Below are 27243 nucleotides of genomic sequence, written 5' to 3' on the forward strand. Positions count from 1 at the left end.
ATTGGTTTTGCATAGTATCATTTACTGATGTTCTATCTTTAATTACATAACACACATACACTCTCCAACTGCATTATTAATGAAAGTGTTTTTAATTAAATGGCTCTCAGCATAATATTCAGTCATTAATTTCACATGCTCGGGATGTGGAGAGATTCTATTCTGATGGTCTGGGGAAACTTTGTACTTTAGATGAGGGATACTTCCAAAGTGATAGTTTTGGAGTGAAGTTGAAAATCATTATGAGCACTGAATTACCCTCTCAGCAGCTGGTACCGCAGTTCTGCTCTATTGGGTATTATCTGTTCTTCAGCTCAAGTGCTCCTTTCGCTCTGCCAAGCTTCACCGCTGGTGGTTTTCAAACTCCTCTCACTGGATTCACATATATTCCACAGTGAATAATATCAGCGTTATCTTTTAGGAACAATTTATACTTCGACAATGGCACTAATGCTGTACCCTCCTTTCTAATTATATGTCATCCACCTGCCTCCACTCTTAAACTTTCAGTGCTCTTTGAAGTGACAAAGAGCATTCATGGTTTTGGGGACTGGGCTTTTTTTTTTTTGCCCATCCACCAGAGAGAAGCACAGACATCCACTAGTAAATCATGCAGGCTTTGCTGTAAGCAAAGAACAGCATTAAACCATTTCCCCCCACCTAATACTAGCACAAATTTACCACTGCCTTACTCAAGGGTGAGTAGACCTCTTCTCCAGCCCAGCCTGGGCAGGAACACCCACCCAAGCAGTCCTGTACAAGCTGTTCCTTTCCACAAAGTCTCCAGAAGAGTTATTTTCACCTCAGATTATGCCTTCTAGTTACCGATTAAAAGGAAATCTCTGCTTTTTAAAACAGAAGTTCTAGTACAGCATTTTCCAGGGATTCTTTGGAAGTCATATTTCTGTCCTTCTAGAAGAGCTCAAAGGAACTTGATAGTAATGAGGTTGCACACCACTGCACGTGTCTGACCCGGGAATTTTGTGGTATGTTTGTTCATCTTCCCCCAGGGCAACTGCATATAAAAGAATATTCTGTCAGGGCTGTTCCGGGGACTCTCGTCTTCATTAGTCCCGAGGCAATTAAGTCCTACCAATGTAAAGTCCTGGACTTTTGTTTTTGAGTAACAAAGTCCTTCCCAAAAACCCTCTCCCCAGCGCTAATGCATTGAAGACAGGAGCGGGCCTTGACCATCCCGTTCTCCTGAAAGCACAGCACCCTGGCTTGCATCCTACCTACCCGTCCCTTTCTGCTTCAGCTCAATTTCCTACTGTGATGCTCACCCTTCTGGATCCCTACAGCTGCTGTCCTCTTCGAGCTCAAGGTTGGCCTTTCCAATCTGCTCTTGCACCCTCATTGCAGCAAGATACCCGTCATGAGCTCTCACAGCTTCCACCTCACTCCAGCCAAGCAAACAAAACCTTGTGAAGAAGGAGAAGACTGACAGCAAGGGTATAAATCAGAATAAAAGCCGAGAAACCTTCTGTCAGTAGGATGAAATAGATCTCTTCCTTGGAAACCAAAAGGACTGAAAGGGCTTTACCGAGTCAGTTCAATATCTCACTAAAAATGATAGTGAGACTTATCTCAGAGTCATCACATTTCCGCGTTGCTGACTGGAGAAAAGGCCACAGGCTAGCAGCAGCACAATCTGTATTTATAAAACCTCATGATTAAAGATGATTGCTTCGCAGGGTTTTTAACAGAAGGGGAAAGAAAAAGGGGAAACCAAAATTAATAAAAATCTACTATGTCAAAAAGATACTCTACATGGAGCATTTAAAATGGATTTTAAAGAAGGGAAATAACTCTAGTATTTTTATATGACAAGACTAATAATAACATATGCCCATATTCCGAGCATTTCATGTCTATATAAAACATTGCACCATAATGCAGATAATTGAAAGTATGACTTCCATCAATATTTAATTAGCATTTGGTACTAACTCATTATTTCGGTACAATTAATTTGACATCTTGCTGTATGGCCTGCACAGATTTCCTTCTAAAGGGCTGTTTTATTGGTGGGACATAAGTAACACGAGACACGTGCACCTCCCCTGAGGCTTTCAGAGGTCTATGAAATATGAAGAAAATGACTGACATTTTAATCTACTGCAGGATACCGAAGCATAATATAGCAGCTCAAAATACTCACGTGTATTTGGCTAATGCATTTCTGTAATAAGGGAAATAGTCTACTAAACTAACATTTTCAGAAAACAAATTGTACCATCATCACGCCTGCCTTCTTCTCCCCGAACCCCCTAATTTACGTAACAAGTGATAATCCAGTAAACCAAACCAGCAGTGCCTTATGTTAACAATTTGATATCTCTATAATTAACAATTTAAAGTTGATTCTCCATAAATGTGTAGAAACCTCTACAAAAAAGTGGATTTTTAGATAATCTCAGAATAGGAGATGACTCCTCATGACCGAAGACTTATTTTACAAGAGCAAACAAAGGACAAAAGATGTTTCAGTCATTTTGACACGCAGTCCAACTTATAAACTTACTTTAGAGAGATCTTAGTAACAGATACAATACAAAGCGTAGTTTTCCTTCTACATTCACATCAAGAGGATACTACAGTTAGTAAATGGGGCATCGCCGCCACAAAAAGAAGAGACGCAAGGAAGTAGCTCATCTTGACTGAAGGAAGTTGAAAACGCACCGCTTACATTCCCAGATGCTAAATGAAGTGCTCGAATAGATCCTGAGCATCCTGCATACAGTGATTTTTTTGAACTACCTTGAGTCAAGAGCCCATTTCCAGAAACAGAAATTAGCCATTTATATCCTTAATAACACCTAATCCAGCGTTTTCCAAAGACAAGGGACTACAGCTGCTAAAATGTAGGAATTCAAAACTGTCAAAACACATTCTCACTCTTCATTCATTGGAATTGCGAACAATTTTAAGCATCTCAAAAGTTGGCAGCGCCCCCAAAATTTGAGATTGCTTAAATCGTTTATTTTCCTACACTTCAGACATTTGAATTAAGTGTTTAACGAAGCTTTAATGAGTGTTACAAATTATGAACCGGTACTAACAGCTGCAAGTGAGAAGTTTTAATATATGCTTTTAAGAGCTGTTTTCCTCCACTTTGCGCATACTTTTTTTATTAGGCATAATCCCCTAGAGCTGACTGACTTTGGGAATTTTTCTCAGTTCTACATTTCCAAGCATGTACTATTGGCTTTTTTTCTTTAAAAAAAAAAAAAAAAAAAGGAAAAATGGTTATTTTTAATGATTTTCAAATGAAGGCAAATCTCATGAACAGATTTTGTAACTTTGTTACTTTGGAAAACTAATAAGGCAAGGATATTTATGTCTGGCATCCTAGTGTAACAACATATTTCATGAAATCATAAAATAGTTTGGCTTGGAAAGGACCTTAAAGATCATCCAGTTCCACCCCCTGCCATGGGCAGGGACATCCCACTAGATCAGGCTGCCCAAAGCCCATCCAACCTGGTCTTGAACACCTCCAGGGATGGGGGAACAAGTATTCACTCTCTAAATTGGAGAAATGTTTCTCAGCCAGCTTGGCAAATATAAGTTTTTAACATGCAGATCCTTGCATGTGTTTTTGTTCAAATCCCTTCACCAGGCTCCGGAAGGACACACATCACATCAGCACAGTTCCTGCCCAAGGACCCGAGAAAGATCCTGTTCCCCTCTGAATTCTTCCTGCAGATCTTTCCAAGTGATACCACGTTATGGTAGCTCAGCCATATCCCTAGTCGGGAACAGGTTATTGACCAGAGAGTCATGGTTTAGTCTGACCTGACAAATGAAGAACCACGCAGCCACTTGCTCACTCGTCCCTGCTTCCAGGCAGAGCGGGGAGAAGAATCAGAAAGAAACTGTAAAACTCATGGGTTGGGATAAAAACAGCTTAACAGAGCAGTAGAGTAGAGAAATAATAAATAAAATGAAAATAATAATAAAACAATAATAAAAATTATACAAAATGGGCAAAAATATACACAGTGTGAAATGCCTCAATTGGGTGCAATTACTAAGAGATGGTGCCTGAGGTATGGAAATAATAGCAATGCCACATGCAAGTACCATATCAAACCGTAATATCACTTATTACCACACTGCAATATCAGTTTGACATTAGCAAAATGATTAGCAATTACAGTATCAGCAAAATACTAATCCTAATCTCCATCACCTCTGGGAGAAACAGCACTGCAGGGAATACATTGAGCACGTAAGGATTTACGCAACACAACTACCGAAGCAAACACAACATTGTGATCAGCAACTATTAAATTGATCCAATGAACACTTATAAGTAATTTGGTTTAACACACTTTGGTCAGATCTGTCTTTATCCCAACCCTTTGAGCCTCATATGAGGCATCAAAAAGGATTGTCCTGGTTTAGTCACAGCTGGAAAACAAAGAACCATATGAAGCTTAGCTGAACTCCCTCTCCCACCCTGCCAGAGGGAGTGTGGAGGAGAATCAGCAAAAAAAGGTAAAACTTGTGGGTTGGGATAAAAACAGTTAAACAGAGCAGCAAAGGAAGAGAAAATACAACAAACAATAAAAGAATATAAAAAACAGGTGATGCATAGTGCAAAACGCTTAGTGGATTGGGAGCACAGCATGAGAATCCAGAATAGGAGACTGCACGGTAGTGTGTTCCTGGTCAGAATCCAACACCACGCTCCTGATCCACAATGCCAGTGCCAAGCTCCACACGTGCACCCAAAATTTCATCGTGAAAACCCCCAAACCAGACTGCATGTGCTCCTTGCATATGCTGAGCGCGATGTCATGGTATCATGCTCAGTATATACACACTAAGCATGGTCAGGCTGGGTCAGCTGCCCTGAAAATTAACTCTTTCCCTGACCAACCCAGGAAAGTAACCCTTTACCAGTCGGAAGGTGGAAAGAAGGCACTCACAACAGAGTCAGAATCTATTTCTTAGTATAATTTCTCTTCACCTAATCGCTTAGTAGCTGTTACCCCAGGACAACAGGAGAAAAAATTGTGCGAGGTGCTAATGGGAAAGTAATGGCTTTCAATATGAAGCTGTCAAATCCTTCCAGCTCAAACTCACAGTAAACGAAAGAACTCACCTTCACACACTCTTGCTTATCTATTATTTGATGAATCCTCCATTTCTAATATTTTATTAGGACATACAAGAAAAAAATCCACAACAGAAGCAAGAATTGCTACTTTCTTGTCCTGGTTTGCAGAAGACATTCCCACCTAACAGCTCATATGCAAGAGTTAAGGTGTGAGCAACCTCCTAACAAATCCTACTGAATTTTTTGTACTTCAGGGGAATTAATCCTAAGTGCACGGAGCTTGTAACCAAGCTGATGGTATGTTCTGCTGCAAATTTGAGTGATGCAGCATGCTCAAATACATCCACATTAGATTTAGAGAAACACAAGCGTTTCTACTGGCGGGGGAAAAAGTGATGCAACAGCTGAGGCTGAATACTAGATACAACGGGTAGAATCATCATGAAAACAGAGTGATCAAGGTTCCAACACAGTTTTTATTGCTCAACTGCTAGTTCCTACTACCCTGCCGGAGGGCACTGGTGGGGACAACACAAATGTTCTCCTTCAATTTATCCTCAACTTCATTATTTAAGTTAAAACTACTGAATAAATAGCTTTGACTACCACATACAAGGATAACGACCATTAGCAGATGAGCAGCGATGCCTCAGCTCTACCCAACCAGCCACACCTTCTCCTTTCCTTCTGGGCAGCGGGTTCTCTAGAGGAACTGGCATTTCCTTTATAGATGTTTAAACCCTGTTCATCTGCAGGAACAGAAGCCAGTTCTGACACTCAAGGTTTGTCCTCATAAGAAGCAAGCAAAGATTACAAAACTATAGCAGCGTTACTGATGGTTCTGTGATAGGAATTTCTACATACAGCTATATAAGCTTCTTATTTCTATTACCGATGTGGCCTCAGCAGCACTGAACAGAGCTGGGCCAGCCCTGGCTTGGGGGTTTGTTTTTAAAGAATGCGATGAGAAAAACGTTCACGACGGGAAGAACTTCTTTCAATCTTTGTAATTCATGCTAAAACACAAAACAAGGATTATTGCGAAAGCCAGTCTCAGGGCAACAGCACCTTCCTCCGCACATTTTTATTTGGAGGAATCAGGAACAACTGTTTATTTGCTCTCTGCAAACAAGTAAGGAAGGCAGATTATGGACCTGCTGATGACACTGACAAAGTAAATACAACACCTGTTCACAGAATGAGTATGACCAAGAATGCAGAGATGATTATTTACACAAAATGAGCCCAACTTAGAAACGTTCTTGGATTTCTACCACATGAAGTACCCTCTGTAGCTGATTATTTTACATCTTTAAAGAACACAAACCAGAACTTTAACATTCTTCAACATTAAACTGAAACCTCCTCTTAACATAAAATAGTCATAAAATACCTGTACTTTTTACCTTTTTTGTTTTCTGACTGCCCAGAATATCACCTTATTGGAAAACAGCAGCCACCCGTTAAGCGTATTCTCCATCTCAACACTTCCTGAACATCCATATTAAAGCATTTTTTCAGGATAATTCTTCCAGAGAGCCAGTTTCAATATTCTGCTTAAGTACTTTTGATTAAAATTTGTACAGAATATTCTGAGGTGAATACAACCATGACACACTGCCCCAGTAAACACCATATATTTAACTAAACAAGTGGCAACAAAACTAGAATGAAATATTTGATTGAAAAAAAAGTAGTTGAAATTGCAAGCGTTCCATTTCTTTGATAAGGTATGTCTAAAAAAGTAGCCTTTTTGTAGCTATCCAAGGAGATGCTTATTTCAGACATACAGACCCTGCAACTCTCCCAGATTCCCAGAGCTCAGACGGATGGATTCCTACACTCCTGGGGTCACCTTAATCAGCATCACAGAAATACCACCAGTTTAGCAGCCCTGAACCACAGAATCATTAAGATTGGAAAAGGCCTCTAAGATAAAGTCCAACCACCAGCCCATCATGGCTACTAAACCATGCCCCAAAGCGCCACATCTACACTTTTAACACCTCCAGGGATGGTGACTCAACCACCTCCCCCGGCAGCAGGTTCGAAAGCTCGACCCTCTTTCAGTAAAGAAGTTTTTCCTAGTATCCAATCTAAACTTGCTCTGATGCAACTTGAGGTCATTTACAAGCCAGATACGAGCAGAACCCATCCTAATATATATACCCAAAAGCTTTTATAACTTCTGCCAACCACGAATTATCCTAATAAGCATCTGAATATGCAAATTATAAGAATGTATTAATTATCATTAATCATTCCTTCACAAAGACTAGAACTAATTGGAGAAATAATTTGAGAAAATTGAAGTACATGACAAAGAATTAAGATTCATTAAGTTTCAGTCCTCTGGTCTGTCAGCTTGTCAAGAGTAGACGCCTGGTATTCTAGCACTACTGGTAAACACTTCATATTTTCCTAATCTAGTACATGATTTAACCCTTTTTATAGCTTAACTACATCTGACATGACATTTTTTGTTAAAAGGTACAGTTACAAAGAAAAGTTGTATTTCTTTTAATCAGGGACATCAAGCTTGCTGAAATTCCATTATAAAGCATTTGTAGGTTCACTGGGTTTTTATTTATACTATTTGAGAGGTGCTATTCCACATTCAGAAAAACAAAGACCAGCATCTGAAGATGTCTTAAGAAAAAAAGATATCCACACTGCTCCATAACGAGCCCTAAATTCACCAGCCAATAAACACACAAGTCCTGGGCATTACTTATTCTACAGCAGCAGCCAAATGCATTTGAATAGCAAAGCAGTACTGCTTAGGAGCTTGTCTGCAACTAGACAAGGGTGTCCCAGCAATCAAAATCAAACAGCTTTAGTTAAAATCGGTTGCGCTTTTGGCAACCAAGTAGGCAGCGAAAGATGCAAAATTTAATAAACTTTTTCCTTTTAAAACATATGGTGTGTGTTTTATGGAGAAAGAACATCACAGCTTCTAATCTGGGGATGGCACAACTACCCTAGAAAGATTTAGTCTTTGCTGCTCACAGTAAATAAACATTCTAGTAGCATACTGCACTAGCAAGTAGATAGTCTGTTTTCAAATTTCAAGACTTTATAAATTTAACAGGGCTGGGTTAGAAAGTACAGAATACATAAAATTAATTTTAAAGCTTACAGGAAGTTATCAACTTACAAATTAAAAATGTAAAGAGTTTACATGGCAATTAATGTTAAAATAGGTTAACCTGTAGTAAAGCTGCTATACTTTTACAAAGTCATCCTATTAGAATTCTTTGCATATGCTTCAGAATTTACCTTTATTAACCAAAATGACTCAGTCAGCTATGCAGTGAAAAGTGTGGGACGTCAAGAACCATAACTGCTTAAAATGCAGCACAAATTGCCTCAATTCTGATCAGCAGCGCGAAGTTTGACACAGCGCAAATTATTTTCTACATGACTATCACTGCCAACACATGAAACATACATAAGTTTAGCAAAGCACAGATTTTCACTCATTATATACATACTCTTGGCTGAAATACAGTAGCTGCACAAGAATCTTGTTACGCTTCAAACTCTACTAAGAACACAATGTCAGTGTCAGGTAATGTTTTCAAAGGAAGTCAAATCTGCTCCCTGCTCTATAGGATGATCGGCACATATTGCTACAGCTCTAAGTCTCCTTCAAAATATTTGAACTGAACTCAAACCACTCTTGGTAGTTTCATTATAAGCCAAGGCAAAGCAAACTCTACAAAATTGTTCCCCCCCCCTTCCCCCCGAGTCTCCAATCCAAGTTCATTTCTGGTATTTATACTTGACTTGGGAGAAACTCGATTTCACACTTAACATATCAACTTCACATACTGTTTAAAATATAACTTATTTGACAACCACTAGAATGCCATCTCCATTGCAAACACTCATGAATTGTCACAGCTAAGTCTGAGGCTTTTTTTGCCAAGAAGCCATGCTTGTAGTGGAAAAAGAAGTCCATTGCATTACACATCTGAAACGCTCCATTCTACTTCCGAGCTTGTGTTTCTTCCAGCTTTCTCTGACAGAACAAAGGAGGATTCTTCAAAATCGATAACAAAAATGTGTTCGTATACTGGAAAATTACCAAGTAGTTTACAGGAGGATAAACTGTTCAAACCCACTCCAATTTTAAAAGCAATGGACATTTCTTCTATTACCATACCATAACAATGTTAAGTGTAAAGTTATTTGTGTATAATGCAAATAGTTTGATCATCAATATAATTTACTTAATATAAACATGGCAAATAAAATTGGTAGTGGAATGTATAATGCTTTAACATAAACAGTAATTGTAACAGAAGTCATCTGAAACTTAAAAAAAAACATTAATATTAAAAGGCTATATTCTTCCACATAGAACGTTGATAAAGAATTCACTAAGTTTAGCTAAAAATAAGCTAAGCAAGATCCTAAAATAAACCAGTTTCTCATGGTAAAGTTAAGATGCAAGTTGTCATGATTATAGAATCACAGAACGACCTGAGCTGGAAGGGACCCACAAAGATCATCAAGTCTCGTTCCTGTTCCTGCACAGGACAACTCCAAAATTTACACTGTGAGTCTGCAGTCATTGTCCAAATGCTTCTTGAATACTGCTAGGCTTGGTGCCACAACTGCTTCCCTGGGCAGCTCCACTGCCCTCTGAGTGAAGAGTCTTATCCTAAAGTCCAACCTAACCCACCCAGCACATCTTCCTGCCACTTCCTTGGGTCCTACCAGAGAGATCAACTCCTCGTTCCCTTGTGAGGAAGCGGTAAGTTAGTCAATAGTCTATTATTAGTCAATAATTTTGGAGAAGCGGCACAAAGACACACTTTAAGTAGTATTTCTCACCTGTGACTGCTTAAGATACACTTTGAAATGTTTTTCTAGTGGCAGTAACAGGGACAGCTTAAGCTTGCAGTATTCAATAGAAGAAACTATGCCTTCACATATGGCAGGACTAGCAACCTATATAGCGAGAGGCTTTTTACTTCCGTAGCATTAACTTATTAATCAACATTCACGTGAGCTTTCCCCTTCTCAAGGAAAGGAAGGATGTACATTTGGCTTCAAATTCTCATAAAGCTGAGGAAAGAATTACTAGTAATATTTTAGTTAAAGGTTCAGATAGATTGACACAGTAAAATATTCTAACAGAAGCATTCAACTTAAAGGAGGACAAGTTTTATTTATGTGCCCACTTTCCACACAAGACTATCAGCATTCCTTTCAGAACAAAAGATGCTTTTTTAATCATGCTAATTGAATTTGTTTTGCTGAGCAGTGAAGAAAACCTGTAAACATCTCAGAAGACAAAAAATACTTCAGAAAGATTAAGCATAAACATAGTCTTTAAAAAAAAAAAAGGAAAAAAAATTAAGTATTAACTTTCTTTACCTAAATCTGAAGCTCAGTTCAAAAACCATGGACTTCCACAAATAATTCACATTATCACCGACAGTGGTAACTAGTCATGTTTACACTGCGACAGCCAAGACAGCCCTGTGATGGTAGTTCTGCAACCTTGTTTGTTACCCAAGTTGCCCTAGGAAGAACTGCAATCTTCAACTGTGCCACGTTCTTGCTGTAGCCTGGATAACACAGGACAAGTATTCAAATTGCCTGTGGCATTTTTTCCTAAGAGTAACTTACCTTGACATCATCATTTTCCAGAGATCAGTGCGTCCAAAGTCAAGTACATAGAGCAAAATAACAACAGTCCGACACATCTTTGCAAAATCCCTATAAACACATTAAAACCCATGAACTACCTCTATAGGTTATTCTTATGTACTTCTTATGGGACTTCTCCCATAATACAGGATGTGGTCACTATAAGCCTATATTGCTTGTCAGAAAAAAGACAGTTTTTGATGGTAGGTGGTAAAAAAACCCCACGAAGCCCAGCTTCATTATCACAGGATCAACTCTTCTTCCCCCCGAGTATTGCTTCTGACAGAGCTCGTGTAAAAAGGCAGTCATTTCTCAAGTAGGCAAGTTATTAGCTGCTTGGAGCCCTAAGTTATTTGAAAGTGTCAAAATGGAAAAATAACTAAGTTAGTGGAGATGTGAGCAAAACTGCAATACAATGCCCACCCCCCCCCCCCCCCCCAAATGTCTCCAAAAGGACAGTAGTATATTTTATGTTAGACTGACAGTGCTGGTAAAATACCTTTCTCGATGGAGAGAGGCAAAAGTAGCCACTGTGAACATACACAGAAGAAAACCAAACACAAGCCACACAGACACATTCTGTATAAGTAACAACTTTATTGTAACTTGATGTGCTGAAACGCAAAAATATTTTCAGCAACAAGGTACAAAAAGTATTTCACCATTAACATCAGCTGATAAAAAAAGGCTGGATGGTTTGATACAACTGTTCACATATCTGAATTCTCTTAATCATTTCCACCCCAAAACAGGTCTAAGTCATTTCACTGGTTTAATTTCTAAAATAGGACTCATTGATCTTAAGCCTTCAAAAACCAGGTTACAAATACAGTGAAGTTCCTAGCAAACCACTTGAAACAGTGAATTCCCTTTACGAGCGTAGTCCATTTACTGTAAGCAGAAGCCAAGTTATGAGACTATGTCAGTGTCTTGCCAGCTAAGGAGCTAAGCTCTGCACTAAATATGCTATAAACACCAGACAAAGAGGACAGTTAATATTCTGTTTGTCAATTACAAAAAATAAATCAGTCAAGCTGAGAAATTTTAATGGTAAAACTCAACAAACTCAACAATATTTCAGGTAGCAATACTTCACAATTGCAATTCACTGTCTTTTATGAAACACAGTTTCAAATACTGCACATTGTTTTAAGCTCCCAAGGGAGAAACCTTTCCATGAGGATTTAAAAGGAACACAGTCTCCATGTAGGTCTTTGACCTTCTGTGCAAAGGTGAATTTTATACTAAACACTCAATGATTAGAAAAACATCAGAACTAGAGTAACTTGTAAAACTAACTTTGTGTCCATGATTATCACGTTTTGACATACACTTATCTTGTAACAGCAAATATTTTCACATTTTCACAAAAATATACCATTACTCAACTTGTATCAGTAATATTTACTCCATTTTTTTAAATTTTTGTGTTGTTTCTACCCCAGTGAAACTGAATTTAGGAAGCAAGAATCAAACATGCAACAGAGCTCAAATGGGTAATTTGTAACTTTTCCATCTCAATCATCTATGAAATCGCATTTTCCTTCACCTCTTAAAAACACCTTTTAAAAAGATCTTGTATCCTGTTAAATCTTCCCTTCGTTACAACAGTTTCCTAAAAAAGGCACAATGTGTTCATATTTCTGCATGCAGTAAATGGACTAGGGTATAAGGATTATTTATTGAAGCATCTTCCACCCAAAGCATCTCCTTAGGAGAGGTTCAAATGGAAAAAAAAATAATATATAATACATAATAGCATTTTAACAGCAAATTGAGTCCTTATTTTTAGAAAGTCATTCTTGACAAAAACATCGCACAATCATACACACACGCGCACGCACACACAGGACACATGCAGGGTTCTCCCCAGAAAAGTATGGAAGCGGTGGTTCACATATATTCAAGGGAGTAGTGTTGGCAAGCCAAAACATGGCACCTTCATACGTTATATTCCTAATCGGTATACAAAACTAAGAAAAAACCCCAAGATTTCAGCCTGAAAAAAACGTCCATTCTATTATAGTTTTATATCTGCTGCACTCTGAACTGACAGCTGAGGTTTTGAAGGGGAAGCTCTTGAGATGTGGGGAATAAAAACAAGCTACTAAATCCAAAGAAGAAGGTTGTAATTACCAGCTATCCTGTTCCTGTGAGAACACTACACGTAGTTGTAGAATAATTAGTGCACTCACTTAAGAGTACAGCAACTGTTTTACCTTTTTCTTAAGAGCTGACAAAACTTGAAAACATACATAATAAATAAAATCAAATCTAAACAGATCAATTATCATAGTTTTTTCTTCTGTTAGTGTAAAACATGGTATATACTGCCTGACTTGAGAAGTGGACGCTCTAGGATGTGGGTAACTTTGTAGCACAGTGTCTGACATTTTTTTGGTACAGAGTGTATTATGCTCTTAAAAAAAAAAGTCTTCGTAAAGTCCTTAAGCTTTCCATTACATTACTGTATGTTGTGACTTCAGAACAAGCTGAACTGGACAATCATTACAACATTAAATATTTAAGTCACTTTGTATGTTAGAGCTGCAAGTTTCACCAGTGATGAGTATGAGGATATCTCGTCCTAACGCATTACACAGTGCAGCAAAAACATCACTATTTTGGAGGGAACAATTACCTTTATGGCTTATTGTGAAGAATGTTTATCAGACCTTATTTTAGATAAATAAAAATTGATACAAGGATAAATCTTTAAAGTATATAATTTGATGTCTTATGTACTATTAAATTTCCTGATTTTACACTTTATCCATCATAAAGATTTAGTTAGAAGGTAAGAAGAAAATGCCTTTTTAGAGGTTATTTTATTCTTCAAAATTGGACTAGGCATTTTTCCAATTTACTTTTGCTAGCGGTTTACTAGATGCCAAAGTATAAAACTATATACTCTCTTCCCTCTAAAACTTCCATTCAGAGCAATTCAGGTGAATCTTCATGAAATGAGGATGGAGACACATTTTAAGATAGTAAACCATCTGAATTTTTTCTGCTCTCCTCCCTACGCAACTTTTTTTAATAGGCAAACTAAACCCCTTATGCAAATATGTTTATAAATTAGGTGAGATCTCCTCCCATTCCCCACTGCTAAAACCCAAGTCTTCTGAAAAAGGAAACATAGCATATTATCACCATTACAGTAAACTCGATGCAAGAACTTGGGAAACATGTAGAGTGTGCACTACTGCACTTTTCCTCCCAATTGTAAACAAAGCTATCAAACACTGAGGATGTTGGTATTAAAGCTAAGGTTCATATGATAAAGAACTGGCCCGTGACAAGCAGTTTACAGATGTTTCATCCTTTTCACATTATGCAGAATTTCAATACCATCCACAATGCTAGCAGAATAACTGAAATGCAAGACTGGGCAAGTCTCTGCTTGCAAATACCATCTGACATTTCAGGGAAATAATCCTCTTGATGTGTACAGAACCTCCTTAGGTGGCAATGGAAGCTGTGCACACACATCAAGATGGGAAAAGTCCCTTCAAAAGTTTTACCATTCACATGCCTTTTTTCAAATAAGCGAAAATATTCTGTTACTTAAATATGAAAGCTTGCAATAGCCACCTTCAATTGAGTCTTAAAAAGACATGCCTTTCTTTTCTAGCAAAACTAAATCCCATGTGGCTGTGGGTATCTTAAAATGTATCTAAAAAGTTAAGCCACAATTACCTGTACCTCATTAATCATCAAAAGCAAAATATATATGTACCACACAACATACAAAAGTTACACATTAAAAGTGCATATTCAGAACCCATTTGGCCCATTTCTTCAATTTACATTTGGTCATTCTATGCATCCTTTACTTTTCTATGTAACCATACACGTGGGATATATTTTTTCCATATACAATACTATTGTTTTCACATTGAACATTTTACTTCTCGTTCAGTTCTGCATTAAACGTAAACAAGTGATGGACCATAAAGAAACACAAGCAAGAGGTTTATTATGTGTTTCTTTTTACCGCTTGGACAGCTTTGACACACACACAATAAGCATTACAAACTGTAATGAAAATACATTTTTGGGCCAAACCATTGCATATTTGCCCCCACAATGAAAAATAAATTACGTTCAAAGCAGTATATTGCCATAAATAGCCTGTAGGCATTTGCTGAAGGTAAAACGGGCTCTCCCTATATTTAGCACTTGTCTAGGGTACATCATGTGCCTCAGTTTCAAGCACTTTTAATGGGAGGCAAGTTAAAACCTTCCAGTTCGCACAGGACAAAACTATAATATTATTTTTTTTTCTTCTGAAAATAATGGAAGATCCCTTTCAAAAATTAATCTTCAGTTATCAACTTTACTGCATTATGGAGCTAGTGCAATCCTGCAGAGCCTAGTCAAAAAGACAAGGCACATTAAAAAATAATAAAAAAATCAAGATACATTAGACTATATGGACTAGAGAGTCATTGAAGATAATTTAAGGCCTTTCAGTGAATTAAGAGTAATCAGTCTAATTTAAAGCTGAGGATTAAACCATAAATTATCCATCTGAAAAGCAAACAATAGGCTTTTTCAGCTTCTGTTCTGTGGACAAGGATAACAAAAACTCTTGTTATGGTTTGTGAAAACACCTCTGGACATGGAGGAGTAGAGTCAATTCAATTTCTCTAAAGTTCATGGAAGATTTCATGACTGTTTTAGCCGTTTGCGCGGAATGCCAAACTGTGGACACTGTGCAGATGCTAGTGCACGAAAGGCCTCTGCTACTAAGTGAGGGTGGGAGTGGATCATGGACTTCCAGCCTGCTGTTTCCATTATGTCTGTTGCTTGGCTGAAAACAGAAGTATTAAGAATAGTCACACAATTTTACAAACCAAATGCACAAATGTTAAGTGGGGAAGAGCAGGCAAGGCAGAACTACTGCAGAAAAAGAGTTCAGCATTAGGAAACAGACTATGAATGACAGTAAAGATGCCAGTGGAATAAAGTAGTAAATAGAAATTTAGGTGTATTAATATCACTGCATGTAGAACATAGGGTACTTGTTCTGTTCTACGCAGTACCAGCAAGAGCTCAGCTAGAGAATCGTGTTCCATACTGGGCATATGCTAAGGTAACTGCCTTGGAATTGCTCAGGAAAGCTAATAAAAATAAGAGAAAAACTAGAAGAAAATGAGGGCTAGTGCAGACATGAAAAGCAAGGGAAGACAATAATCTCATTACATAGCAGGGCATACTCAATTTTGGGAGACAGAAGGATGACAAGATGAATCAGCTGAAATTGCAGAAAAAATGATGTAGTATTTAAGATGCTACAAAAAGTCATGGAGACAGATTAGCTGGCTGACTACAGAACCCATCACTGGGAGCTCACAGTTTCAGTACCAGTGGAGCATACTTGAGAATATTCACTCTTTCTTCAGTACAAGATCATGGACTACATTCAGAATGGCTTTCCATGGCCATTCCTGATTTTCAACTAACACAGAAGCAATAACAGATTTCAAGAAGTATCACATTGACGTCCAGGAGATTAAAAATTATGTATTTACTCAATGTATATGTTTACTTTTTTTTGTGAAATAATATAGAACAAAAGCATAAAATTCACTCTGCACACAAAGAATATTACATTGTTTGGGATGCATGCCACGCTGACACAGGATAAATTTGTAATCTGGAACCAACAGCTTACACAATCTCAAGTTCCCATTGCCCTGCGTTTTCTAAAGCCTTTCATGATCTCCCTCATACTGTTTCAGGAACACCATCAAACACGAAGTTAGCAGCTGACCTCTACACTACATGATGTCTTTTCCAGGTTTCTAATGCAAGCCTTTAATCTTCTGCTGCCAAGTCAGTAAAGGTAAGTGCCTCGAGAAACAAAACCAAAGTTCAGACTCCTCGGTGCCCAGAGTCAGTAAATTAAGGCAGGCCGTGTCACATTATTTCCCTGATTTATTGTAGACGCTTTAGCTATAGTGAAGATGACCAGTGTCTTTACTAGCAACTATCCTAGACAGAAATCAGCTTAGTAAATTCCAAATCTCTTGAGAGGGAAGACAACAACTAGTTTATATTGTGTATTCTGACTTATCTTTATTAGTTTTCCTACTGCTATTTTGCTGTTTACCTTCCACCACCCCCTCCTTGTTCCATACCATCATGTTCAATCATTATGCCTGTGAAGACTTTTTTTTTTTTAGGAGAAAGATGCTAATTTTAATGTATCTGACACAATGGAGCTTTTAACTTTTCTGGAGATTCTGATGGTAAGAAAACAAGTCCTCTGCTGTCTTTTTATTGTTACAGCCTACTACTGGCTATTCTGAAGCTGGCTGTTTTCTATTGCATGATTCACTTGAGCTGTTCTAAGTATATGCTGCAATCATCCCTACAGCTTGAGGCACGTATTCTCAACCCGCTTCCAGTGTAGGCATGACAACTTACAGAGTCAGCTGGATCAGAGGGACCTGACTGACTAGTTGTGTGGCCTCAAAAGTACTAGTGCTGGCATGTGGGAAGGTGCACAAACACATTGCCGAAGGCGAAAAGAGCAACTGCCCTCCTTTCTTTGGAAGTACTGCAGGCTCAGACCAACCTAAGCAAGTCTTGAAACCACACTGGGGTTGTCCCTCCTCCAGGCACAAACCTGGTTAGTCAAGAGAATGGTTTCCTTTGTAAAGGTGGCTGCCACCATCTCACAGCACTGGTGTGTCCCCTAGGAGAGGAATGAAAACCAGCTATCATTATGATCTCCCACTGGAGGGCAATTGTTTAAAGGGGAAGCGACAATCACAACTGCGGCAGCATGTGCTGAATTCTGCTTTACTTACAGTCAGTGACTGGCTTCAGTAGTGTGGAAATGAAGCAACAGTTCTTAAGATCTGGTCTATTTAGCAGTGTTTGTACAGAACATCGCGAGGCAGGGAAACTTACTTGCTATTCCAGTTTTTCCCATCTTTACACCCAAGTTGTCTAAGAACACTGCACCTGTAAGAGAGAACTGTGCAAATATTGAAGAGGTACACAAAGCTTAAATACAAATTTAGAGTCTCATACATATTACTTGCCTGTTAATAAAGTCTATTGCTTGTGCTTTTAACTGTTCAGCGCTGTGCAAATCTGCGAGGATAAGAATGTCAGCAACATTTTCTACCGAGAGGTTACTACAGAGTGCTTCCTCACACATGACCTTCAGCCGTTCCAGTGCATACTGGCAAAAGAAAAAAAACTACACTAATCATTCTTAAAACTCATTCTTTCTACTATTAACTTTACAGGTTTTAAGACAGTTGCAGTCATGAAAATGCCTGGTGCCTCCCAAGCTTAAGATCAAACTGCTTCCAAACAGGTAATTCAAAACACAGTGCGTTGCACTGAAAAGTCCTCAAGCAGTAAGATACATATCAGGTTTGGCACAAACTGATCAAGTACTTTACTGGGAGAAGTTTTATTGAAACAACACAAATAACTCAATTTAGAAGTTCTCTTTGCTTCAAGTTTGGTAAGGGATGAACAACAAGGAGCAGACGAGCTCTTCATCAAAATCATCACTAGGTTTACATCACAAACCAAAGAGCAAGAAACTATACAATGGAAGTTTAATTAACCTGTCCAAGAGAAAATACATTAGCCTGTTTCAAAGTAGCTTGTTCCAAATTAACCGCATCTCCATCTCTGTATTTGGTTTTTTCCATACCTTTGACACAGCCTACCAGAAAATGGATGTAAAATAATTAAATTCCCATATTATATTTTGCATTAATCAACTGTGCTGCTTCTTTGAGGAATGTCACAGTCTGAACAGGTTTCATTGAGCTGTAACTTTTCTACTGAAATTTTACCCATCCCATTTAGTTTAGCGCCTTTCGGAGAGAGTTTTCAAGTCTAAGAATTTTGTATGAGTAAGTGGCATATACTCAAGCAGCAATTCATACCTTTGTATTAGCAACTGGTTTATGAGCAAACAGCACTGACGAAAAGTCAAATTATTAGGCTAAATTCTATGTTTCTAAACCTATGCATTTTTATTTCCAATTTTTTTTATTTTACTCCTCAGGATACCTGCACTTTAATTAAATAAATAACCATTACAACAGATCTGTACCTAGTAGGTAAAACAGCTGTGTAATGTCTTTGGTAATATGCAGAATATTAGTTTTTAATTATTTTACATCTAGAAGAAATAGCAGAAAGTTTCTATAAGTTCAGAACTGTTACAAAAAAAAAAACTATAGGAATCTGCTACTCCTCGTTTTTATTGCCTCCTTTTGCAGACAATCATAAAAAACCCAAACTGTTCCACATAATATTCTCCACATTTATCAATGATGCCTTAAATAAAGGCCAGCATTCATAAAAGTAACACCATTTCAGCTTCCTGCTTGGATATACTGAAACTTGACAAAACACAATCAGTTATAGAAGATGAGATGCTGGTAATGAGATGTGAAAAAAATAAGACTGGTAAGTCACTAAAGCTGGGGACAGTGCCAGGTCAAGAGATCTTGGGGAAAATAAACCACTTCAGTTGCAAGAAAAAAAAAGTTGTTTCTTGAAAGTAATTACTTATATTATTATGATAGGATTGATTACGAGAACAGGAAGATTCAGCACTACTGTTTTATGGATATGATTGCACAACCAATTCAGACGTTGAAAATGTAGTTTATTAAATTGCCACTGCTGACAGTGAAAAAGTTTCATAGTACACACACTAAAGTGAGTATTTTCTCAATTCTAAACTATTTATGCCTCTCCTGGAAAAGAAAGCTATGTCCTCTGAGGACAGCTAACTAAAATTTCAACTCAAGCTGTAAAGCAGTGAATAAAAAACCAAGATATTGGGTCGAGGTTTTAAAAAGTTAGAAAACCGTAAATCACTCTATGAAAGGGAATAATACAGCACAGCAATTAACGTGAGATTAAGTCCCCTCGTCTCAAAAGCCATAGTAGAAAAGTATTTCACAGACTGACAATTTAAATAGATAAACGATCCCAAGACAGAAAAGGTGAATGATTAGAACTAATAAGTTTGTAGGGAAGGAAAAAAAAAAAAAGAAAGTTCTGAACTAGCAGTACTTTAGGGAGGACAACGAACTCAAACACTTGTACAAATTCTCTTCAACAATAAAAATATCTAGGATAGATTTTATTCAAGAATTGTTTTCCAAATCATATAAATGGCTCCCAGTGTCTAAGATAATTTGGATAGCAAATATAATTAATTTCTGAAACACTTCTTATCAAGAAAGATTTATCAGACTTCTACTGCTAAAGAGAAGTCTATTCTTCCCCACCTTCTCCATTTCTGATGAGATCTGCTTCCCATCTTTTAAAAAGATGAAAATATGTATCAATACGAAGAAATATGTTCAGATTTCTTTTTTAGGAGAACATTCCACAAGTAAACATCAGGTCTGAGAACTTAGGAGTCAATTACTTACTTTGTCTGCAGCTGCCAACAAGTTGTCAGCCATTTTTTCAAGATTTGGTGCTTTTCCTGTGTAAATGAATCTCATCATTTCTTTAAAAACTTCAGGGTCTACATCATTTATTTCTACACGATTCTGGTAAAAAAGAAGAATCAATAAAAGCCTCTGAAATTTAGACACTATTTTAAAATGAACATATCAAATATCTGCATGCATGCTACAAGCTTCCATTTGTCATCCATCATACAAAATTTTTTACAAATTTAACTTAACATTTAACAATATTAAGCAGAAAGTAACCAAATCAAAATCAGTAGCTCTTAAAGTCAGGTAGAAATCAGCTGGGAAAACTTAGACAATAAAAAGTAATTGCAACTTTTTCCTAGAAATGTCTAATTCTGGACTCGATTGCACAGGCTATACATAAAAATCAAGAAATAGCTTCAGAAATACTTCAGAAATACAGAAAAGTGCTGCTGAGTTTCCCATCCAACAATGATATGCTTGGAATACCAGAAGTCTGAGAAGCAGACAGAACAAAGTAAGCCATTTTTGGCTCAACTTCAGCTGTGTCAACACAGACTACGTTTTGATTTCTGAATCCAAAAAGCAAACAAAGCAGCACATCTGATTGACATCACACAGCTGAATGCTGTCCTAATAAAACTGTGGTACTGCATGCTTGATCCCATCTTCTACTAGTGCCACCTATAGTGGGAAATTAAGTCAAAGATGTAGAATAAGTCACCAGATTTTTGAACAGGGTACATAAATCACAAGCTATCAACATGAGATGTGCGTGCCGGGTTCCTATCCACTGTAACACATACAGATATACTTTGGAGTAGGTCTGCACCGGAGATTTACTGCTAACATAAAGGTGAAGAGCCCTGGCAGCGCACATTACTGAAAGTTGGGACATGCCTGGGTTTCTTTCAGTCCAGAAATCCCAATAACATGCTTCCAGTATTCCAATTCTACCCATGAAAGTTTCCAGCTTGGAGAAACAAAGGAAGAAAAATGCCATGTTTGTGAAACTCTACTGTATTACAGCACCATATTCAAGTTACATATTTGGCCACACGAGTGGCATCACTGCAGCCCCCAAGACTAAGCGATGATCTTCTATTACAATCCTCTATCTGCTCCTTGGCTTTTCATGGATTCTGCCCTACAACCAACCCATTTTAGATATTCTTCATTAAAGACACAAACTTCTGGCTGTGGGAGATAGCAAGTGCGTAAGAGCAGAAGTAATTCTCTGCCGATTAAGTTGACTACCCATCCAAAACACTTACACAGGTCAAGTGCCCGTAGAAACTGAACGAAATGGAGAGTTTCACTGCCTCAGCACTTAATTGGAGTCATAACTCACCTGTTGTTTGTTTGTGTCCTAGCTACCATATAAAATATTTTAATACTCTATAGCCGAACCTCAGTCAAGTCAATCGGCTTATGTGAAGGTACATACTAAAGCAAACGGGGCAGAGATTACTAGGTCAATTACATCAATAGCTAACATTAAAAAAAAACCCAATCTAGGGCAGATAAAAGGACTCAAAAGAACAAATCCTCCAGAACTTCTCCGCAGTCAGTCCTATCTGCCCTGTCTATGCAAAAGTTCCCACAGAATTCATCAAGAAAGTGCTCAGGAGCAGTACCTCCTCCACTCGTACAGCATAGTGCAGTATTTGTCTTCCTCAATCTGCAATACTTGAGGCTTTCTGCAACTTTTCCCTTTTTCAAAAGGTAAAAATATTTACATGCACAGTTTTCAGCCAGGCTTACCTTTTTGCTTTCCTCCATTTCATGTTCAAACATCGCATTAAAAACTGGAGACCGTGCTGTAGCGAGAACAGTAAATATTAAATATAATCAAATTTTTAACTCTTAGCAATTTTAATTACAAAATAGTATCAATACAAAAGTAGAAAGTACCTGCAAGGACAGATTTATGAGCTTTGAATTCGTGTCCTCCTACATAAAAACTGCAATCTGTAAATCTTGTTGTTTCCCAGAGATTCCCTAAATCTTCTGCTAGTCGACATTCAGGTACCTTCAAAGTGTTTGTATTAGACTGTCCTGATATATTTACTGAGTCTTGGACCACGCTTACCTAACAGAAAATCACAGCAAGACAACTCCTTCATAACTGAATGCCAATAATAATTAAATTACAGTACCTAGATCAGCAATTGCAAAGCAAAAACAGTGGTGTTTCTGGCATTAGGACAGAACCATAAACTAATGCTTTACAGTTTACCTAAATAACATACAAGAAATAGAACTTTACTGAGAGACTCTTAACACTGTTTATTTATCCAATCAAAATAAAAACAAAGAGCACAATACCACGTCACCTAAAAGAAATGCTGAAGTAAATAAGTCAAGGACAGATAAGTTTCTTAGGATACCAGAGGAATCAAAAAATAAAAGTTAATGCTATTTCAGAGATAAATTAACAGTTCAACATTCTTCAGACATTTAAGATAAATATGTATAGATTTTTATATTGTATGCATTTTCCTGATCACAAAGTCACATAAAAGTTCCATCAGAATAATCCACAGAAAATTTTAACAGTGTGATATTTTTAAGTTTAGTTACAGTAAGGTCCTACTTAACTTGCAATGAGATAACACAAACTGAGTGCAAGCAACATACCCCTTTCATTATTTCATTTTACTGTGCCTTCCACACAATACTAAAAGCCATTGTTTTAGAACTACAAGTCCATAAAATACAAGATGCAGTAGGGAATTTCCATAATTCAATGCATGCTCACAGGATGTAATTTTTTTATAAGAATTAGGAAAACTGTGAAATATGTGCATCTCAAGTGAATATATTGCCATTATTCCCCATGTTTACATCTTTTATGTAAGTAGTAAACAGGACAGCAGTATTCTTGATTTTTTCAGTTATCTTTACATTCTAGGTCCTTTTGATCAGTATGTTTACAAAACAGAAGAGCTCAGCAGGTTTTACTTTGGCTACCCCCAAGATCCTTGTAAAGAAGAGAGCCACATGACAAGATTTTGATCACTTCCAGAAAATTAGAATAATATATTAAGAGAAAATGCTGATATTGTCAAGATCAGTGCTTTGTTTGATTTCTAGAGGAACAACATCTGGAACAAATCGGGCATAAAACAAAAATAGCACAGCTAAGCTTCACAGAAAGTTGGAGCACTGCAAACCAACTCCACATCAGAAGAGGAAGATGATCCAATTAAGGCAGCAGCTTGGGGATTTGAATCACTGCCTAATTCCCTGTTTCATCCCATACCCCCTTGTGATTATAAAAAATTCCTTTATATTCTCCCCTCCTTTTAAAAGGAAAAAAAAATTACCCCAAAGCACTGTGAAATTCTACTTTCACAGTAAGGCTGCACATTCACAACACTGAAAACAATCTATACAGCTATTGTGTACTCTATTTCACAGTTTTCACGAACACGGAGTGACTTGAGGAGACATAAACACACACACAGAGTTTTTGCTTAGCAAAGTGAGTCTTCTGTTGCCAAAGGAGAGTTCTGCTTCTCCAGAGACTTGAGTCAAAGTTCACTGTCCGAGCTGTCCACAGAGCATCCTCTTGTTAGCTAGAGACCGCTTAGAAGGTCAACTACACGTTCTTTACGTGTACTTCAACTGATTTCTGATGTTCATCATTTCTAGTATACATTGATAGCTGTGCAACACAACTGGCTATGAGCCATCCTTTTAAGATGTAACCCAAGCATGTGGATAGTAACTTTTAAAGACTAAAATACAAACACTGACAGGGGTCTGGTATTTCATATCTCGCTTGTCCAGATGATATGTTTCAAAGCAAGTGCATTCTCCTTTAAAATTTATTTAAATTTTAAAAGAATTTAAATCTAGGGATCTGAACAAGCTGGATCACTGGGCTGAGACCAATGGCATGAGGTTTAACAAGGCCAAATGCCGGGTCCTGCACTTGGGGCACAACAACCCCATGCAGTGCTACAGACTGGGGGAAGTCTGGCTAGAAAGCTGCACAGAGGAGAAGGACCTGGGGGTGTTGGTTGACAGCCGACTGAACATGAGCCAGCAGTGTGCCCAGGGGGCCAAGAAGGCCAATGGCATCTTGGCTTGGATCAGAAACAGTGTGACCAGCAGGTCCAGGGAGGTTATTCTCCCTCTGTACTTGGCACTGGTGAGACCGCACCCTTGAGCGCTGTGTTCAGTTCTGGGACCCTCACCACAAGAAGGATGTTGAGACTCTGGAGCGTGTCCAGAGAAGAACAACGAAGCTGGTGAGGGGCTGGAGAACAAGTCTGACGAGGAGCGGCTGAGAGAGCTGGGGTTGTTTAGCCTGGAGCAGACGAGGCTGAGGAGAGACCTTTTTACTCTCTACAACTACCTGAAAGGAGGTTGTGGAGAGGAGGGAGCTGGGCTCTTCTCCCAAGTGACAGGGGACAGGACAAGGGGGAATGGCCTCAAGCTCCGCCAGGGGAGGTTCAGGCTGGACATCACGAAAAATTTTTTCACAGAAAGGGTCATTGGGCACTGGCAGAGGCTGCCCAGAGTTGTTTAAGGGATGGGTGGATGAGGTGCTTAGGGATTGTTAGGAATGGTTGGACTCGATGATCCAGTGGGTCCTTCCCAACCTAGTGATTCTATGATTCTAAATCAAGCTGAAATCCAACCAAGTTAACCACTCAGAAGAGTGAAGGTATTTCACCACTAATCTACACAATGATGAGAAGATGTTACAAAGAATAGCAAGCAAATTTTCTTAATGAGCAGTACCAATCTAGCCAGCATTTCCAGGAACTCCAGAAGGTCTGATTTACTTTACTTCTTAGGAAGCTATGCAGCACGCAGCTTTTGTGAGGCACACATACTTTAGGGGCACAGGTTCTGTTTATGTGGCATAGCCTCACGTGTAAGGGTATATAGGAATGTATGAACTAGGACTTGAACAAGTTCTGTATGTGATGACAGCAAACATGGGTAACAATTTTTTTCGTTTTGAACAGTAAACAATGTGATACTCTACTGCTGTCAATCTAAGCTAGGTAAGAGATCTGTGAAAGCACTCACTAGGAAAAACACCCATGCAGAGAATCTACTGTTTTATTAGTAAATGAAAATACTTGCAAGCCTTCAGTAATTTCATTTTATATGAAAAGTGAGAACTCTGTGAAAGAGACCAGTTTGCTTAAAAAAAGACATTATGAAGTTGTATTTAATCAATAGGTCCTTTGACAGTGGCAATACCAAATTTTGCAAAGTATTTAACCTAACAACACTTCAGTTACTGATGCAAGAACACATCCAACTGATCTTACAAGCTTTCAGCAATACAGAAGGAATATCTTTGCTGCCACGGAATACCAAATAATCCTTCTGCAACTCAACAGGGAGAAAAGAACCAACAGAGTTGGTGCTCTGTGACCTTTACTAAATACCTGCTGTACCTGGTAAGTTTTATCAAGCCAAGTGCAATTTAGTTTTAAGGAGAGGTCAGTCTTCCAACTGATTTAGGATACAAGTAGGAAGGCTAAGTAGACTTGTCTAAAGAAACAGCTCCTTCAAACAACACTTGTTATTTCTAATCACAGCTGAAGAGTTGGAACAACACATCAGAATACACAAATTCTAAAATTAATTGAATTTCTAATTGTTTTGCTCTAGCCTGAAACAGGCCAGAATTTGTTTTAAAATGCTCACTGTGAACAACAAAATGCTGTATTTCCTTCAGCATTTATAACCAGGGTAGGTCAAACACTTCACAAAGCCACTCACATTAAAACATGGAGAAGTTTTGTAGGGAAACAGTTAAATTTCAACATTAGAATCAAAATTAAAATAACTTTATTTCTCCCTGGAAAATTCAGTATTACTTCAATTTATTTTTTCAAACAAATTGCATCTTTAAAATTAGATAGTGACCTATTTTCAAAACCAAATACTACTTAAAAGCTGTTAATTTACATCAAAGCATTCATTACCAGGAAAACTTAAAATGAGAGAATACTCAAAAGTATCTTTAGAGAACCATAAAACACTTGTTGCATCTGCTTTTATCACCCAAATAATTGTACTCATAACAAATTTATCATGCAGCTAATTTAACTTGTCTAAGTGAAAATAAGATGCACTATATTTGCAATATCTAGTCTCAGGGGCCACATTTCAATTATTCTTCCTACACAGCATAATGACATATAATTAAATTGTAATCTTGCCAAGACAATTTTACACATTTCCTGTAAATACACTGATCAAAGCAAACTTATTAGCAGTTAGAGCATCTATCATCCTCCTAAGCCACTAATCACTGTATGGCAGCAAAGATAACTGCCCATCGTATATTTAATGTACATCATACTTACACTGTAAGTTTCTCTAGTTTCCATTTTAACACTGAGTAAGCATTTCACCGAATTTTAATACGACAATTTAGGTTACCAACATAACTGACATTATAAAAGTGACCCATAATATACCATGAAATTAAATTCAGACGATAGCTTTCTATTAATTCTCAGTATTAAGCAGTCCTTCTACAGGATACTTGCACTTGTTCAGAAAACAAAATCTAACAATAACTACAAACAAAGTATTTCATTTACTTGAAAGACCTATTCATTGGCTAAAGCAATCAATTATATTATTACAGGAACAGATTCTGACAATCACTTGTTTGGGGTTTTTTTATAATGCGAACCAGCACGCAGACATGTCCTTCTGCTTATTCAGCAAAAAACAATCCTATGATTCTAAATACAACTTCTTTCAAGAAAAGTGACTTCGATAAAATAGCACTTCTGCAGAGATTATACATCAGTCACCTTTTGCATAAGCAATTCTATAGTCAACTCTAATGTAGCCATGGCAGATTCATGGAGAAGCCCAACAGTTTACAAGCAATCAATTCAGACTTACTCTACACTACAGTATACGTATATCAAAAAAGAAAACAAAATACAGCACAAAGAAGGAAGTACATGTGTATCTTACTACATTTATAGTTTACAGAAGACAACAACTTTTATCACATACTACTTCATAAATCAACATAAACCTCTATTAGAGCAGAAAACATTTCCTTTA

General features: G+C 37.7%; 1 protein-coding gene across 12 annotated transcripts in view; it reads right to left on the reverse strand.

Moving 5' to 3' along the window:
• The window catches only part of SPOPL (speckle type BTB/POZ protein like), a 62510-nt gene that overhangs the window by 13109 nt on the left and 22158 nt on the right, over positions 1–27243 (reverse strand). The window contains exons 6-12 of one of the 12 annotated variants that reach the window (XM_054069452.1): positions 22093–22270; positions 21943–21998; positions 20167–20289; positions 17791–17951; positions 17657–17710; positions 17370–17438; positions 15411–15548 (exon numbers count right to left, since the gene is read on the reverse strand). In XM_054069452.1, the coding sequence (XP_053925427.1) occupies positions 17378–17438; positions 17657–17710; positions 17791–17951; positions 20167–20289; positions 21943–21998; positions 22093–22270 (633 nt within the window). In that variant the 3' untranslated portion in view covers positions 15411–15548; positions 17370–17377. Of the gene's footprint in view, positions 1–12999; positions 17439–17553; positions 17711–17790; positions 17952–20166; positions 20290–21942; positions 21999–22092; positions 22271–27243 lie in introns of those variants that run through there. The other 11 variants (XR_008450318.1, XM_054069447.1, XM_054069446.1 and 8 more) reach the window with 11 other exon arrangements.

Source organism: Cuculus canorus, chromosome 6 (assembly GCF_017976375.1).
Source record: "Cuculus canorus isolate bCucCan1 chromosome 6, bCucCan1.pri, whole genome shotgun sequence".
NCBI lineage: Eukaryota > Metazoa > Chordata > Aves > Cuculiformes > Cuculidae > Cuculus > Cuculus canorus.